This window comes from Paramisgurnus dabryanus, chromosome 3, assembly GCF_030506205.2.
Source record: "Paramisgurnus dabryanus chromosome 3, PD_genome_1.1, whole genome shotgun sequence".
In the NCBI taxonomy this organism is placed as follows: Eukaryota; Metazoa; Chordata; class Actinopteri; order Cypriniformes; family Cobitidae; genus Paramisgurnus; species Paramisgurnus dabryanus.
This window is the reverse complement of record NC_133339.1, coordinates 21,624,111-21,641,042: the sequence shown is the minus strand read 5'-3', so window position 1 is coordinate 21,641,042 and position 16,932 is coordinate 21,624,111. Positions and strand designations below refer to the sequence as shown.

Genomic DNA, 16,932 nt, shown 5'->3' with positions numbered 1-16,932 from the left:
ATTATCCATATTAGTGATGTACCAATGTTCAGATATGTTCTACTGAAAATATTTAACATTATTTTTAATGAGCTTCATTATAGCCTGTTGATTTCTGGTGTTTTGTCTGAATGCTAGGGTATGGCAACTGCCATACCCTGCCATACGCAAACGCCGCCCCTGATTTAGCCTAGCCCCATTCATTTCTTTGGATCCAAACAGCGATGAATTTAGAAGCCACCAAATTCTTTCATGTTTTTGCTATTTAAAGACTGTTACATGAGTAGTTACACGAGTAATAAGGTGGTAACGATATTGTATTGCCGAAGAGCACTTAGTTTGCAGTTTTCGACCTTGGCCGCAGTAATATTGACAGACGTTTAAGCGAGAGTGGGAGGGATGTTGTTACTGCGCGCCAAGGTCTAAGTGCTGCAAACTAAGTGCTCTTCCCCCGTATAATATAGATCTCATTTTTATCCGCTTAAAAAAATCACCTTGTTTTATTTTGTGCCACCATACTTACTCGTGTAACTACTCATGTAACAGTCTTTAAATAGGGAAAACATGGAAGTGTTTGGTGGCTTCTAAATTCATCCCTGTTTAGATCCTAAGGAATGAAGGGGGCTAGGCTAAATGCTAACACATTCAAGACGCGCAATACAAAGATAAAGTGCATGCATTGAAAAAGATAGGTATGTATTTATTTGTCTAAGTTGAGGTGAGAACATAGTAAAATATTGAAAAACAGTTTTCCTTTACTATAGGCATAGTGTAATTTTACATCCTTGTTAAAGTGTCTAAATCAGATGATAAGTTATTTTCCTGTGTGGGTCTAACAAGCTGCTTTGTTTTGTGGATGGGTTTGAGGGTACTGATGATAATCTAGAGCAGTAATTCTTAAAGTGTGGTCTGCGGACCACTAGTGGTCTGCCAAACCCCCCAAGTGGTCCGCCAAAAGATGATCTAAACTAGGCAAGTGTTTATACAAAATTATCACTTATTTAAGTAGATTTTTAATGCACTTGTGAAACTGTGATATCAGTTCTTGCCATTCTGTTTTAATAACGTAAAAATGGATCGGTGGCTAAACCAAAAAGGAGTCAAAAGAAAAGATCAAGCGTCAACTTAAAGCAGCTAAAATCCACAGATCTATTAGTTCTGTAATGTACTTGTTTTTGTTTCATGTGTAAAATCCCTGTAATTTCAGTGATTTTGGACATTAAGAGGAAAATTGACCATAGTTACAACCATAGACTTCACATACCCACCACCTCAGTTTTAAACTAATGGCTTTTTGGAATGACATTAAGTGGGACCTAGGCTGTTATACTATGTTTAATTGCAGTTTTTTTATCATATGTGCAGTTTGTTGTTCATATTATGCCGCAACTCATTTCACATTTACTTTTTCAAATGAAATAAAATTCATATAATAATTTCTGAACATATCATTGCATTTGTGTTTAAAAAAATTGTTTTTGACTTAAACAGTTGCATATTAAACTTAAACTTAGCTTATCCTTCCTATTTTGTTGTTTTTTTGGGGGCGTGTTAGAGTGGGATTCTGTTAGGTGGTCCTCAGAAAAAAAATTGGAAGATAAAGTGGTCCTTGGGCTGAAAAACTTTGAACTACACTGATCTAGAGCGAGAGAGTGTTAAAGAGGACGCGGTTGGCTTTTAGCTGAAGTGGGTACACTGTAAAAAAAGTCCGTGGATTTAACGGTGAAAGAATGTAAAATAGTGAAGGAAAAAAAACGTAATTCAAAAAACATGAAATTACCGATAAATTGACGGTGTAATGCTGTTAATGTAAAAACAAGGACATTTAACAGGTTTCACATGATTGCTTTGTAAAATGTCTTTTATTTTACCACCAAACAACAGTAAAGCACACAAACAAAATAAACAGAAAATCACTGTATTGTGAAAATTTCTGATGTATGCTGTTAGCAGTATGTTATGCACTTGTGTTTTTTAACAATAAATCAAGCAGCTTAAAAAACTAGTCTCTCCCATAATAAAATATGAAATATTACATGAAGTATTTTAATTGCAATGACTCCTGATTTAGACTCCTCAATAATGTCACTGAATTCTGAAATTAATATGAAATGCAATATGTAAAAGGTTTTAAAATCCAAACTTTATGTTATTGTTTTTGGTTCATATGCAATATATTGCATTTATATTACGTTGCATCATATTAATTAAAAACATTTTTAAAATATGGTAATTTTTATGTTATGTTAAATTAAGGCTTTACTTTATGCTACAGTCTTAATTTTATTAGTTGTCCACTCAGTACCACGACTTTGTATAAAGTGAAGGTTTTTTTTATAAAATGTATTGATTTTTGAATTGTCCAATCAGCGCTCACGTTGCACCGTTGCCGAAGCCGTTGCCTAGGCTTGCTCGTTAGGTTGGCGCCGGTCTTTCTGGAACACAGCCAAGCAAAGCATCGTGCTGCTGTTTACTCCTCTGATTTTAAGTGTTATTCGTCTCGTTGGTGAGCACATATAAGCACAGTTTGTACATTTAAGATATAATAATTGCCTTTGTTATCAGTTTTAGTTATGGTTATATTCTGAGTTAAGTTGCTTGCAAAAATATTTGTGAGGTAAACCATATGCGCGAGCCCGTTGGTTTGGCGGTCTTTCTGGAACACAGCCAAGCAAAGCATCGTGCTGCTCTTTACTCCTCTGGATTTTAAGTGTTATTCGTCTCTTTGGTGAGCACATATAAGCACAGTTTGTACATTTAAGATATAATAATTTCCTTCGTTATAAGTTTTAGGTTATATTATATGGTTATATTCTGAGTTAAGTTACTTGCAAAAATATTTGTGAGGTAAACCATATGCGCGAGCCCGTTGGTTTCGCGGTTTTTTTTAGCTGACCCAGGAAAGGAAGGCTACGTGCTGCTGTTAACTCATGAAATGTAAATTAAATGAACCACAAAATCTCTTTGGTGAGCACATATAAGCCCAGTTTGTGGTATTAATTGTCTTGTTGTATAAGGTTATGCGGTTGTGTTTTAAAGCGTTTGGTATTTTTTATGTAATTTTTCAAATCTCAAGATTAAACGTGTAACGTTAACCAGCTGGATGTCTACTAGTTGCTAATATTTTAAACGTTTAATATATAACCTTAACGTTACACCCTAGTAGTTTACTAATTCGCTCGGGAATTTGCTTGGTTTCTTTGTCATTAAAACATTTTGCGACCCATTTATCAATCTGTTTGTGGGGCTAAATGAATAATAGTGGAGATTGTAATTAGAGCATCATATTAAACCATTTGTAAAAGCCCTGGTTTCAAGTTTGAAAGCTTTTCTTGTTTTATTGTCATTTTAGTTGTCCAGTCAGTGACACTGCGTTGCATAGTATGTTTTATTTTAAATGAAAGTTATTTCTTTTATTAAAAGTCTTGTCTTTCTATTGACGACCAGTCCCGTCAGCACTCAACACGTTGCACTGCCTGCTCTGTCTCGTTTGTTTGGTGGTCTTTCTGCAACACACACAGGTAAGCAAATGTTTCACTGTTAACTGAATGGACAGTGTGAGCTCAGAGTTCAGTTCAATGTAAATCACTTTGGAATATGCTTTAAAAATGTACACTTGCAACTTTTGTAGTTTAACAGTGCACAGTCTGAGGGACTATGTCTTGCACTGTAGACTGCATCGCAACGAACCACATGCAATTTTCAAATGCGCAGCTGTTGATTGCAAACAGTCATTTTCCAAATATGAAGCATTCAAGAGTCATTTTTATCGGGGACATAACACCTATGCACATAGAGTAACTGATACAGCCTTAATATGCAATGTTGCACTTTGTGGTCATCAGTGTAGCGATGTGCCTGGTCTTGTTGCTCATTTAAAGAACCATTTAAAGGAAGGTCGTGCAGTTAACTGTCCAGTAAGAGGGTGCAAATATACTTTTCAAATTAAGTCTTCTTTTACTTCCCATATGTCTAGGAAGCACAGGAATTGCTCCTTTAACAGCATTGATCATTCACATCAACAATCTGCACCAGAGATTGCATCTGTTTCAACTGAGCAATATCCTGCAGCTTCTGACCTGGATGTAAATACAGGTGAGTCAGAAGTTGAAATTGGTTCATTTGAAAATTTTGATGATTTATTTTTAAAAAATGTTAGCTTATTTTATCTGAAATTACAAGGACAGTTTCTTCTCGCAGCTTCTACAATACAAAATATTGTAGATGAGATGCAAAATATTCATGAATTGGGACAAACATATACTGTTAGTAAGCTTCATTCACTTTTGCAGAATGATCTGTCACTTCCAGAGGAAACAATTTCTAAAATCCTTGCTACAGTGAAAGAATCAGACTTGTTTTCTATGTGTCACAAGGGACCTTTGCGAACAGTGTACTCAAGGAGCCAGGCATTTAAAAAAGTATTCAGCTATGTTGAACCAAAAAGAATACTTTTAGGTAGAGATGAGAACCGGAAAGAGCAGTTTGCATATTATGTTCCTGTAAAAGAGACATTGAGGAGTTTGTTAAATTCAGATATTGGGAGGAATTACATTTCAATGCACCTGACTGAAAACAACTCTGACATTCTTTGTGATTGCTCTGATGGCCAAATACTTAAGTCCAGAGATTTCTCTGAAGACAATCCAAGCCTTCAGCTACTGCTCTATCAGGATGCTTTTGAGGTGGTTAACCCTTTAGGGTCTGCACGCAAAAAACACAAAATTTTGGCTGTTTATCTCTCTCTTGTTAATTTGCCAGCTCATCTTAGGTCAAACACAGAACATATGCAGCTGGTTATGTTGTGCAGGGAGAAGGACTTTAAAGACTTTGGCCATGAAAGTGTTTTCTCACAGCTAGTAGCAGACCTGAAAGATCTTGAGGAAAATGGGATTTCTCTGTCAGACCAGTCTGTTATTAAAGGCAGTCTTTACTGCATCGCTGGAGATAACTTGGGATCACACTGTATTGGTGGGTTCACTGAAAACTTTAGCCAGTCCAAGTACTTTTGCAGGTACTGTCTAATTACTAAAGATGAATTTCAGAGTGTTGACCCAAATTCATGTGGTCCACTACGTACTGTTGAGGGATATGAATCTGCTGTTAAACAGTTACAGACAGAAGGCGTTACAGAGGTTCAAGGCATAAAGTTCAGTTCAGTTTTCAGTTCTTTGAAAAACTTTAATGTGTGCCAACCTGGCTTGCCACCTTGCCTTGGTCACGATGTTTTTGAAGGCGTGTTGTCTTATGATGTTGTCCTGTACCTGAAGTATTTTGTTAAGAAAAAGTGGTTCACTTACCCAGTTCTTAACCGTCGAATCTGTCAGTTCAAATATAGTGGTTCTGACGCTCTCTCAAAACCTTGTGAGGTCAGTCCGCATGGACTTAAGCTGGCAGGTCAGGCCATTCAAAATTGGAATTTTTTAAGGCTTCTACCTGTTATACTTAGTGACAGAGTGCTAGATCCTGCAGATGAAGTTTGGCAGTTAACACTTCAGCTAAAGGAGATTGTTGAACTGATCTGTGCTCAGAAAATTTCAGTGTCACAGGTTGCTTACTTGGATGTTCTCATACAGGAATACTTGGAGTCCAGAAAAGCAGCATTTCCTGAAGTAAATCTGAGACCAAAACATCACTACTTGCGGCACTATCCAGGTCTGATACTCAAATTTGGTCCATTGATAAGGTTATGGACTATGAGATTTGAAAGTAAGCATAGTTACTTCAAAAGATGTACCAGACATATAAAGAATTTTAAGAATTTGTGTCACACCCTTTCAGAGAGGCATCAGTTGTTTCAGGCCTACTTGGCATCTGGTTCTTGTCCCCCAGTATTGCAAGTGAAAGGGAGTTCTCCATTTTGTTCTGAGCTTTACAGTGAAACTGTCAAAGCTGCTGTCAGTCAGTTCAGCTTTACTGAAACACAAACACAGGTTTCTGTAGAAATACAGTATAAAGGAACTGTATTCAAGAAGGGCCAACTGGTTGTCATTAGAAATGATGAAACCATGGAATTTGGTGAACTTTTGCTCATGTTCATCACAGACGAGCGAGTTGATTTACTGACCAAAGTGTTCATAGCAGACCTTCTTCCTGAGTATCATTTGTACTCGCTAAGAAACACCAGTGAGAGGGTGCAGTGTTTGAATATTGAGGACTTGCTTGACTTTTATCCTTTGACGTCTTACATGATGCAAGGATGTAGGGTTGTCACCCTGAAACACAGTGTAGTGTCACATTAGTGCATAACAGGTCTAGCATTGTTATAGCACTTGATTGTATTTATAACCAATGCTAAAACCCAAGTAATACAAATGAAATAATCTTTCTCAGTTTGTTGTTTGTGTAAGTAACTAAACACTACACATTTATTCTTTTTCAATACACTAAATTGATGTATTTCTGTTTTAGTTATGGATGAATCACAGCAAAGGAATGTAACCAGTGCAATTGTTCGGGTACTCCCAGATCTTTCATCTTCGGTGCTGGCATCAGTTGTGGAGACACTGAACTCACTTGGGGTAACGACACCTGAAGATTTTCAGTATGTTCAGGAAGCAGATCTCCTTCCAGTATTACGACACATTCAGGCTAGGAAACTGGTATCTGTCTTGGGCCAGAATCGTAAGTACATTTCAACATTTGATTTTATAATGTATGTGTTCTTAATCTAGTTTCAGAAGAGTTCAATTAAGGTTTCCTCTTTGATTTGTAGAACAAAGCACTGGTTGCGCATCAAATTTGGCAGAAAACAGTGACAATAATTTAGCTTCGTGTTCGTCATCTTCATCACATCTTGTCAAGGTTTCCAAAGTGCCTTTAGACTGGGCAGACAACTATAAAATTCCATGGCAGAAGCTTCCAGAAGAAATTATTCATTGTTTAGAAAAAAAGAAGAGACTAAGTCCTCGATTACGTTGAGAAATGATCAGAATAGTGGTTTCTGACATGTTGAAGGTATGTGATGGTCCCAGTAAACAAAGTTCAACAACCATTGCTAAAAAGATGGTGGCCAAATACCCTGCATCCCTGCAGGATGTTATTGAGGGTGATATAGTTGGTTCAGGGTATCATTCGCTGGTGAAACAGCTTCAGAATCGTGTAGAAAACATAAAGAGATCATATGTGCCAAAAATCAGAAAACGCAACAGAACAGAAGACTCTGACACAGACGAGATTCCTGGTGAAAAAAAGGCAGCAGTTCAAGACACTTATGGTTGTGTGAATTGGGAATTAAAACTTATGCCACTCAGTGAGACTAAAGAGAGCCAGTTGGATAAACAAGAACAGATGAAGATGATGTCTACAACAGCTAATGCTGACCCAGAAGTAGTAAGGAGTCTTTTGAAAGCAACATACTATACACAACGCAGAGACATAAACAACGGAACAAGCATGCAACAGCTTTGTGAGACCTGGCCTTTTTTGTTTCGAGAGGTTGGCATGTGTGTACACTTCAAGTTGCTAACAGGAATCGATCTAAAGGAGACGCTCTTCAACAGCTTGGATAAAAAGGGACAGCGGCTCCTTAACTTTCTAAAAACTGTTGGTGCAGAACGGAAGAAACAAGTTCTTCAAGCTGCTGCAAAACTTGAAGTTATGAGGGGACAAATTGAGGGATGTTCTGAAGATATTAAAGACTTGGTACTGCTCCTGCTTTCCTACTTCGATGAAAAGGAAGAGATGATGTTTCACTATGTTGAAGAGTCTTGCCTTGTTGAAGATGTACAGCTAGATAAGTTACCAGCAACACCCTGCATCGTTGTCTGTGGTAAGTTTTAATGAATATCTATAGAATTTCTGCTGTGTTTTTCATGTACTCTGTTGTTCGGTGTCTCTGAATTTTAAATGATTAATTAAAGGAAAACACCACAGTTTTTTTACATTTTACTATGTTCTTACCTCAATTTAGACTAATTAATACATACCTGTCTTTTTCAATGCATGCACTTCATCTTTGCATAGTGCGTCGTTAATGTGTTGGCATTTAGCCTAGCTCCATTCATTCCTTAGGATCCAAACAGGACTGAATTTAGAAATCACCAAACACTTCCATGTGTTGCCTATTTAAAGGACAAGTTCGGTATTTTAGACTTAAAGCCCTGTTTTCAGATTGTTTATGGTCAAATAGAATGGTTTTGACTGAAATTTCGACATTTTCGGCTGCCCTGAGAATTTTCGCGTGTTTGTGTTTCAGCTCAGACCTCTACAATGGGTTTATAGGTGCACTGGAACAATCCTTCCTAAAATGCATTAAACTTTCGTTTACAAAGACGTGAAACTCACCGAGTGGTCAGGGGTGTTCACTGATATGCTCACACAAAAATCGCTGCAAAAGATGCTTTCCAACAGCTGTTTTAGCATTCGTTGTTAACTTGTGGACCTATTTCCCCAAACGCCTCACACCCGTACATTCTTCCGCTTAGAGCTTGAATAATAAACACTCCAGCCCAGGTGGTGGCGCTAATCCGCCTTTGCCAATTGCAAGAATAGAAACAAAGTTCCCGGCGCGGAGTAATACCGTACCTCACAGGACGTCTAATACAGTCAATGGAGTTGGTAAAAACTACGATAAAACCTGTTGGAATGCGTCTTTTGGAGCGATTTTTGTGTGAGCATACCAGTGAACACCCCTGACCACTCGGTGAGTTTCACGTCTTTGTAAACGAAAGTTTAATGCATTTTAGGAAGGATTGTTCCAGTGCACCTATAAACCCATTGTAGAAGTCTGAGCTGAAACACAAACACGCGAAAATTCTCAGGGCAGCCGAAAATGACGAAATTTCAGTCAAAACCATTCTATTTGACCATAAACAATCTGAAAACAGGGCTTTAAGTCTAAAATACCGAACTTGTCCTTTAAAGATTGTTACATGAGTAAATATGGTGGCACAAAATAAAACGTGGCGTTTTTTTAAGCGGATAAAAATTAGAAATATATTATATGGTGGAAGAGCACTTAGTTTACAGCACTTTGACCTCTGGCGCAGTAACATCATCACTCCTGTGAACTCCACCCCCCCCCCCCCCGCCTGCCCGTTGATGTTACTGCCTGCCAAGGTCGAAGCGCTGCAAACGAAGTGCTCTTCTGCAATACAATATAGTTGTCATTATTTATCAGCTTTAAAAAAATCGCTTTGTTTTATTTTGTGTCGCCATGCTTGTGTAACTACTCATGTAACAGTCTTTAAAAGGGAAAACATGGAAGTGTTTGGTGGCTTCTAAAGGAATGAATGGGGCTAGGCTAAATGCTAACACATTGACGATGCGCTGTTCAAAGATGAAGTTAACGCATTGAAAAATGGGTATGTATTAATTTGTCTAAGTTGAGGTAATAACATGATGGTGTTTTCCTTTAAACTTGTAGTGCTATACATTTTTGTGGCTTTCTTTGACGCTTTAAAATGCTTCCACACTGCTGACATATTTGCTTCATTTATAAAGCGTATGGCTCCTTTTTACTCATTTAGCCAAACACCGAAAATGCAGAATAGTCGGTGTATCCCTAGTTAAAGGAACACGCCCACATTTTGGGAATTTAGCGTATACACCGTAACCCCCAGAGTAAGATAAGTCCATGCATACCTTTCTAATCTCTGTGCGTGCTGTAACTCTGTCTGACGCAGTCCCCGCTAGCTTAGCTTAGCACAAAGTCGGGTAAGTGAATGGCTCCAGCTAGCACACTGCTCCCAATAAGTGACAAAATAACGTGAACATTTTCCTATTTATGTGTTGTGTTTTGTATAGTCACAACCGTGTACAAAAAACAACGTCACATGAGACACAGCCATCTTTTAACAGTATACATACTGGGAACTATATTCTCAGAAGGCCAACCACTGCTACTTGGGGCTTTTTGGGTGCTGTGAGCAAATCACTCCGCCCACGTAGCAGTGCTTCATCTTCTGAGAATATAGTTCCCAGTATGTATACTGTTAAAAGATGGCTGTGTCTCATATCACCTTGTTATCACAACACATAAATAGGAAAATGTTTGCATTATTTTGTCACTTATTGGGAGCAGTGTGCTAGCTGGAGCCATTCACTTCCAGACTTTGTGCTAAGCTAAGCTAGCGGGGGCTGTGTCAGACAGAGTTACAGCACGCACAGAGATGAGAAAGGTATGTATGGACTTATCTAACTCTGGAGTTACGGCGAATAAGCTAAATTCCCAAAATGTGGGCGTGTTCCTTTAAAGATTAGTTCTGTAAAGAACAATGTCAGCACAATGAGATAAGAATTTAAAAATGTATTATTATGTCACAACTAAAAACCTTTACATTTTTTCCTTTAGGCTCTTCCTGCTACACATCAAAGCTGTTCATGGTGAGCATTGACCAAAGGATAACAACTCCACACATTTCTACATTCATCTCAGCAATATGCATAATGTTTGGCAGCTTCTACTGTTTCAACATTCATTATCCTTTGGAGCTGGGTTCTACTCTGGAATTCCTGCAAAGGTAAGCTCAAAAATATTTTTTACATTAATTTATTTGAAAGTTCATTTAAAAATGAAACTTTGGTGTTTTTTGCTTATTCTAAGCACATTCGGAATTCTGCATTTCAAAAAAGATTTTTTTTAAAGAATGTTGGATAACACTTTCCATGAATCCTGCATTTATTATTTACAAGGTATTGAAGTTATGGATTACAAGGTTTACATTTTTTTATCAGTGTTTTCTTTTGATAATTTGCGCTTCTATAATTAAAAACAGTATGTGAGCTCTTAAAGGAACACGCCCACATTTTGGGAATTTAGCTTATTCATCGTAACCCCCAGAGTTAGATAAGTTCATACATACCTTTCTCATCTCCGTGCGTGCTGTAACTCTGTCTGACCCAGCCCCTGCTAGCTTAGCTTAGCACAAAGTCTGGAAGTGAATGGCTCCAGCTAGCATACTGCTCCCAATAAGTGATAAAATAATGCAAACTTTTTTCTATTTATGTGTTGTGATTTGTATAGTCACACCGTGTACAAATTACAAGGTGATATGAGACACAGCCATCTTTTAACAGTATACATACTGGAAACTAAATTCGTAGAAGACGAAGCACTGCTACTTGGGCGGAGTGATTTGCACAACTCTGACCGAACTCTCTGCTCCTCCCCAGGGGGCTTCTCGGGTGCTGTGAGCAAATCACTCTGGCCAAGTAGCAGTGCTTCACCTGAGAATATAGTTCGCAGTATGTATACTGTTAAAAGATGGCTGTGTCTCATATGACCTTGCTATTTGTACATGGTGTGACTACACAAATCACAACACATAAATAGGAAAATGTTCGCATTATTTTGTCACTTATTGGGAGTAGTGTGCTAGCTGGAGCCATTCACTTCAAGACTTTGTGCTAAGCTAGCAGTACACACAGAGATGAGAAAGGTATGTATGGACTTATCTGACTCTGGGGGTTACGGTGAATAAGCTAAATTCCCAGAATGTGGGCGTGTTCCTTTAAAAATTGAAGCCTTTAAATTTAGGTCTAAATGCCATTTTCCAAGATATTACATTTTATAGCATCTAATGTTTATTCTTCCAAAGAGATTGTATGCTTAAATTGAATTTAATCATTGCCCACACTAATGTGGGATTAGCAAGTTGCAAAATGCTGTGATTTGAGAGGTATGCAGCGAGTCTGTCCCAGAGCAATAGCATATATGTCCTCTTTGTGACTTAAAAACCTATTAAGTTCTAATTTTGTCACTGGAGAAATTAAATTATATATTATGAACGTTATCTTGCATATTTCATCTCACCAGCAGTTTCTAATTCATCTATGATGCATGTTTGCTATTCCCATCTTCTTAAGGGACAATACTTTAGAAATTTGTATATTTTAGACTAGTCAATATGCTCCTGTATAGCAGTATAGATTTACTGTCCTCTCAAAATAACTTGATTATTATTGTCCAAATAGCCTGCAACAAAAGTGAGTACACCATATGTGATAATCATTGTATATCGTTTAAAAATTATATTCAGGGTACCCGCAGAGTCTTAAAAGTCTTGAAAAAGTATTGAATTTCACTTTCCCATATTAAGGCCTAAAAAGGTATTGAATTTCACCTCAAAGTCTTGAATTTTTCACGGAGGTCTTAGTTTTTCAAATGATCAATAGATTTATATGCTGTTAATTCAGACACAAAACTCGCATGCACGAAAACCACGCGCAAGCGACAGATACGAGCGCAGAACACTATCCGCACGCAGAAAAACGTCCTCCCGAGAGCGCATGCGCACCTCTGCTCAGAGCGCCCAAACACAGTCACGCGAGCAAAGCAAAGGCTGGGATGAGCGCTCGCTCGACTCTCTCTATGCGCTCGCAGCTGCACAACACGCACTTGCTCGATCAAGTTGACTTTGGGACTGTGGGGGCGGGACAATGACGGGTGTCCTCGCACCTGTGATCGATTGTTTGATTTCATCAGTGACGCACGCACACAATCTTCTGTTCCACAATCCGTCTCTAATAAATCAAGGTAGAATAGACACGTTTTAATATGATCATTATGTTGGAGAAGGTCATTTATGTGTTAAACAATAGTCATGTGTGATCCATGCAATAATAAGCTGCAAACAATAACGCAAATTTAAGCTATTATATATTTTGTTTACTGTTTAATTAGTTAATATCATCTATTAAATCTATTTGATTGTTGGTTTTGATTGTTGGTTAAAGATAAGGGTTAGGGCCTTGGACTCAGCCTTTCAGAGGCATGTTGTCATGAACACTTGTAAATAGTAATTATTTAAGGTATATTACGTTATTTAAAATGATTTATTCTACCCGAATGGGTGCGATGTAGGTATTAAATTTCATTTGAAGTGGTATTAAAAAGGTCTTAAAAATCCTTGAATTTAGGTTTGACAATCCTGGGGGTACCCTGTATATTAAACCCATGATTTACTCACCCCAAGTCACGGCGTTGTTGTGGAAAATCCATATTTAAAATTTTATAAATGAAAATAACTAGCTTCCGGTAACACCACCATCTTAGCCTCTGCTAAATTTGCTGTGTACTTGTTGAATGTTAAAATGATGCAATGCAGGATTCCATTAAGTAGCTAATTCAAGTCATTCAATTTCCCTTCTTCTCCAGGTGCTTCTTTAGCATAAACCCAGAGAAGGGCACCAAAGTTGAATGGAAAAAAAACAAAAAACAGCTCCCAGTGAATCCCAGAGTCCTTACACTCATAGCAGACCTTGCGGACCATGAATGGAGAGCAGATTAAGGTTGGACACTGCTATTAGTATTTTTTTTTTCTTTTGAGAAATTTTACCAGTGTTCAGTTCACTTTAAAGATACAAGTTTGCAAATTTGTATTTGTTTACTTAATTGCAATGTTAAGTCACTTGCTGATGCTCAGACTTTGTGTTGGAAATTTCTGTGTTGTGTGTTGAATGTTCCATCCTACAAACCTATTTAATGGTATTATGCGCCTGTAGTCATTTGAAAAAAGAAAATATATTTGTAGCTGAAATTAAATCTGTTTTTAAAGCCAATGAAATTCAGAGATTTTAAGGTTTATGCGGTTATGCTGTTTTGTGTACTGTCAATTTATGAATTTGTATTTCCCTACGGAAAGATACTTTTTGATATAAAAAAGTTAAAATCTGTATGCTCTCTATACATGAGTTGTGTATACTTTTGGTGTTCATGTTTTTTCATTAACATGGCTAAACCATTCTGATGATAGAACGTTCTGCTTATGTTTTTTTTTAATGTTGCTTTCTGGTAAATTTCTGGTATTTCAAAATGTTTGTTCTGTACTCTTGAACTGTTTAATGAAAAGAAATATGGATGCCTAAATGCTGTAACTCAGTTTCAGGATGTAAACGATCTTCTTGGCCATTTTTGTGGGACAGTAAATCTAAACTGTTATACAAGAAGTACATTGACTGCTCTACTATAGAAATTAGTTTTGAATATTTTATTGTCCCTTGAGAAGAATGAAATTAAATCTGCTTTTAAAGCCAATGAAATTCAGAGATTTTAAGGTTTATGCGGTTATGCTGTTTTGTGTACTGTCAATTTATGAATTTGTATTTCCCTACGGAAAGATACTTTTTGATATAAAAAAGTTAAAATCTGTATGCTCTCTATATATGGGTTGTGTATACTTTTGCTGTTCATGTTTTTTCATTAACATGGTTAAACCATTCTGATGATAGAACGTTCTGCTTATGTTTTTTTTATGTTGCTTTCTGGTAAATTTCTGGTATTTCAAAATGTTTGTTCTGCACTCTTGAACTGATTAATGAAAAGAAATATGGATGCCTAAATGTGTGTTTACTAAATTAGTGGTATTTAAATAAAAATGTAACTAGTATAAGGTGATCTAATTGTTTTGCTTTATTCTGGAATTTATGAATCACAAGACTTTGCTTTTTTACAAGTCTATATGCAACCACAGCTGAAAGTTTTTAACTGTAAATTTTGCAGTTCACTCTTTATTATACCGTAAACCAAAGAACATTTCTACCGTTTTTTTTACGGTGGATTTCTGGCAACCACAGCTGCCAGTTTTTCACCGTAAATTTTACGGTATATTTTTTTCCAGGCCGTAACTTGATTAACATTTCTGCCGTTTTTTTTACAGTAAATTTCTGTAGCCATAGCTACCAGTTTTTACCGTTAATTTCACAGTTTACTCCTTATTATACCGTAAACCAAAGAACATTACTACCGTATTTTTTACGGTGGATTTCTGGCAACCACAGCTGCCGGTTTTTCACCGTAAATTTTACGTTTTTTTTTTTACAGTGTACTATGGGTGTAAACTACTGTATATGAGGGCATCTAATCACTGTGTACATCTAAACACAGACCCCCACACACTGTTTTGAACCCTATATGCACAGAGGGATCAGGCTCATTAACTTGATACGGATTAGACAGAACTAACTACCACACACACCGATACACACAGGAGATTTGTAGGTCTTTGATTTTAGGCTGTTTTTCATGATGAATATTTCATCATACTTAGTAGGTTTCAGCTCATAGTTACACATCCTTGCAAATAATCTTTTTTGAGCAAAAATTATGCTTTACCATAAATATTTTTTCCATACATTTAATTTATCTTTGTTTTTTTATTTGTTTTATTTCCAAGTGTTTGGGAAGGTTTACGTGTTTATAACCCTTTGCCCAAACTGTACAAAATATTATAATAATAAATGTTCAGATTTTCTGAAATTTAAGTTAAGAAATATTGTACAATACATAATTCTGCTTCTCTAGTTAATAATGTTTTGATATGTTGATCATATAAAGGATATATAGATATTTTAAAGTGACATCATTCATTAAATGCCTGACTTGGAGTGTAAAACAAACAAGAGCTGCTCAGACAACACAGTCAGCAGTTTCTGTAAATCTTCTTTACATCACCAGAGGAAACAGCCACCTACCAAAATGATTACATCATCTGATGATGTGTGTAAATTCCTGAAAACACTTAGTGAGGGACGTGATGGTAAAGCTCTGAGCACTAACGCCCCGTCTCTGTTTTATTAGATCTGTTTATTAGCCCGTAGTGTTAGCTTGATTTTATGTAATGTAATGACCAAATCAGCAGTTCCACACAGCTACAGATACAAACACAAATTGCCCCAGGATGTGTGTGAATCAATAGAGCCGTTATCAAATTCTGTAATCTGAACTAACCACGTGGATACAGGCGAGCCGAGTCAATATAAAAGGAGGATTATTAGTAAATAGTTAGTAACAAAAAAATAACATAAAAGCCTGATTCATTTCATATGTGGTTTGAATGCATGGCACATTACTATGCTGGCTTAACTAAACTTCATTGATGAATCATAAGAGACCATGATGTTTGACAATTTCATTTGATCATGCGGTTATGCTGGTTCACCAACAGCAGTGCAGAGTGAACCAGCAAAATTAATTCCCTTTCTTGCTAGTTCAGCAGGGCTTTCTTCATAATAATTTGTCAGTAAAAATGCTCTACACAAGGTTTTAAAGTAGAACAATGTCTATGAAATACTGTCCCGGTGGAAGCTCTGACTGGGTGATATTATTATATAGGGTGATATATTTTCTGCATATAACCTACACACTTGATTTAATAAATCAATGGCCATTTGATCAATGCAGCAGTTCATCGAGGTATGAAAAATGCAATCTTGCAGTTCTCAGTGGAACAACAAAAGTGAACATTTAAACAGAAAGATGTGGTTCATAAAGCTACAATGTGGCACAATTGTGGGTAAAAACACAACTCACCTGGAGCACCCAGCAGTAAATGCACCACATCATCATACAGCAGAAGAGTGGCTGGTCTTTGAGGAAGCAAGTACAGACTTACAGAGGCGTATACTAAAAGAGAGAGAGAGAAAGAAAAATAGATAAGTATATGTAAAGAATGAGACACTATTTTATAAACAAAAGTCTTTAAAGACCCCCAAGATATTTCACATCCGTGCCTCAGATCTTAACAGACAAATCAAACTTTCTGTATTTGCCTTCAACGCCCTTTAACTTTTATTTCAGGGATCATTAAAAATAGACAGCACTTGTAGACATAAATTGTGGTTAACCAAAATCTGGCTCACAGCTGAGTTATGAATCAGCACATCTAAATCTTTCAGCGATTCACAGCATGACCACAACAACCAACCTGTGAATCTGCTTTTAATAAAACCAGGAAACCCAAGTTAACTGTGATCCCTGCAGCTACTGTAAACGGCTTCTAGTCAAATCTCAGTTCTGTTGGTGTTTAATGGATGTCGGTTTAAATGTCGACACAGTGTTTTGTCCAGAGGACAGATGCCTGGAGATAAATCTTCATTTGGCATATTAAATGTGAACGTACATTACATGCTTCCGATATTAAATTCTCAATTTTCAAAAAAAGCTTGAACCACCATGTCATCAAATTTTTTTTATGTCTTTCTTTGTTCAATCGAGAAGAAATTTAGTTTTTT

At 36.9% G+C, this 16,932-nt stretch overlaps 2 protein-coding genes across 4 annotated transcripts in view; one reads left to right on the top strand and one right to left on the bottom strand.

Annotated features, from left to right (window-relative positions):
* LOC135768510 (trypsin-like) overlaps positions 1 to 16,932 on the top strand; it is a 262,331-nt gene that overhangs the window by 95,723 nt on the left and 149,676 nt on the right. The gene's annotated exons all lie outside the window — the stretch shown is intronic.
* The window catches only part of fam171a2a (family with sequence similarity 171 member A2a), a 50,794-nt gene that overhangs the window by 15,394 nt on the left and 18,468 nt on the right, over positions 1 to 16,932 (bottom strand). For both annotated transcript variants that reach the window (XM_065252714.2, XM_065252715.2), the window contains exon 3: positions 16,232 to 16,324. In XM_065252714.2, the coding sequence (XP_065108786.1) occupies positions 16,232 to 16,324 (93 nt within the window). The remainder of the gene's footprint in view (positions 1 to 16,231; positions 16,325 to 16,932) is intronic.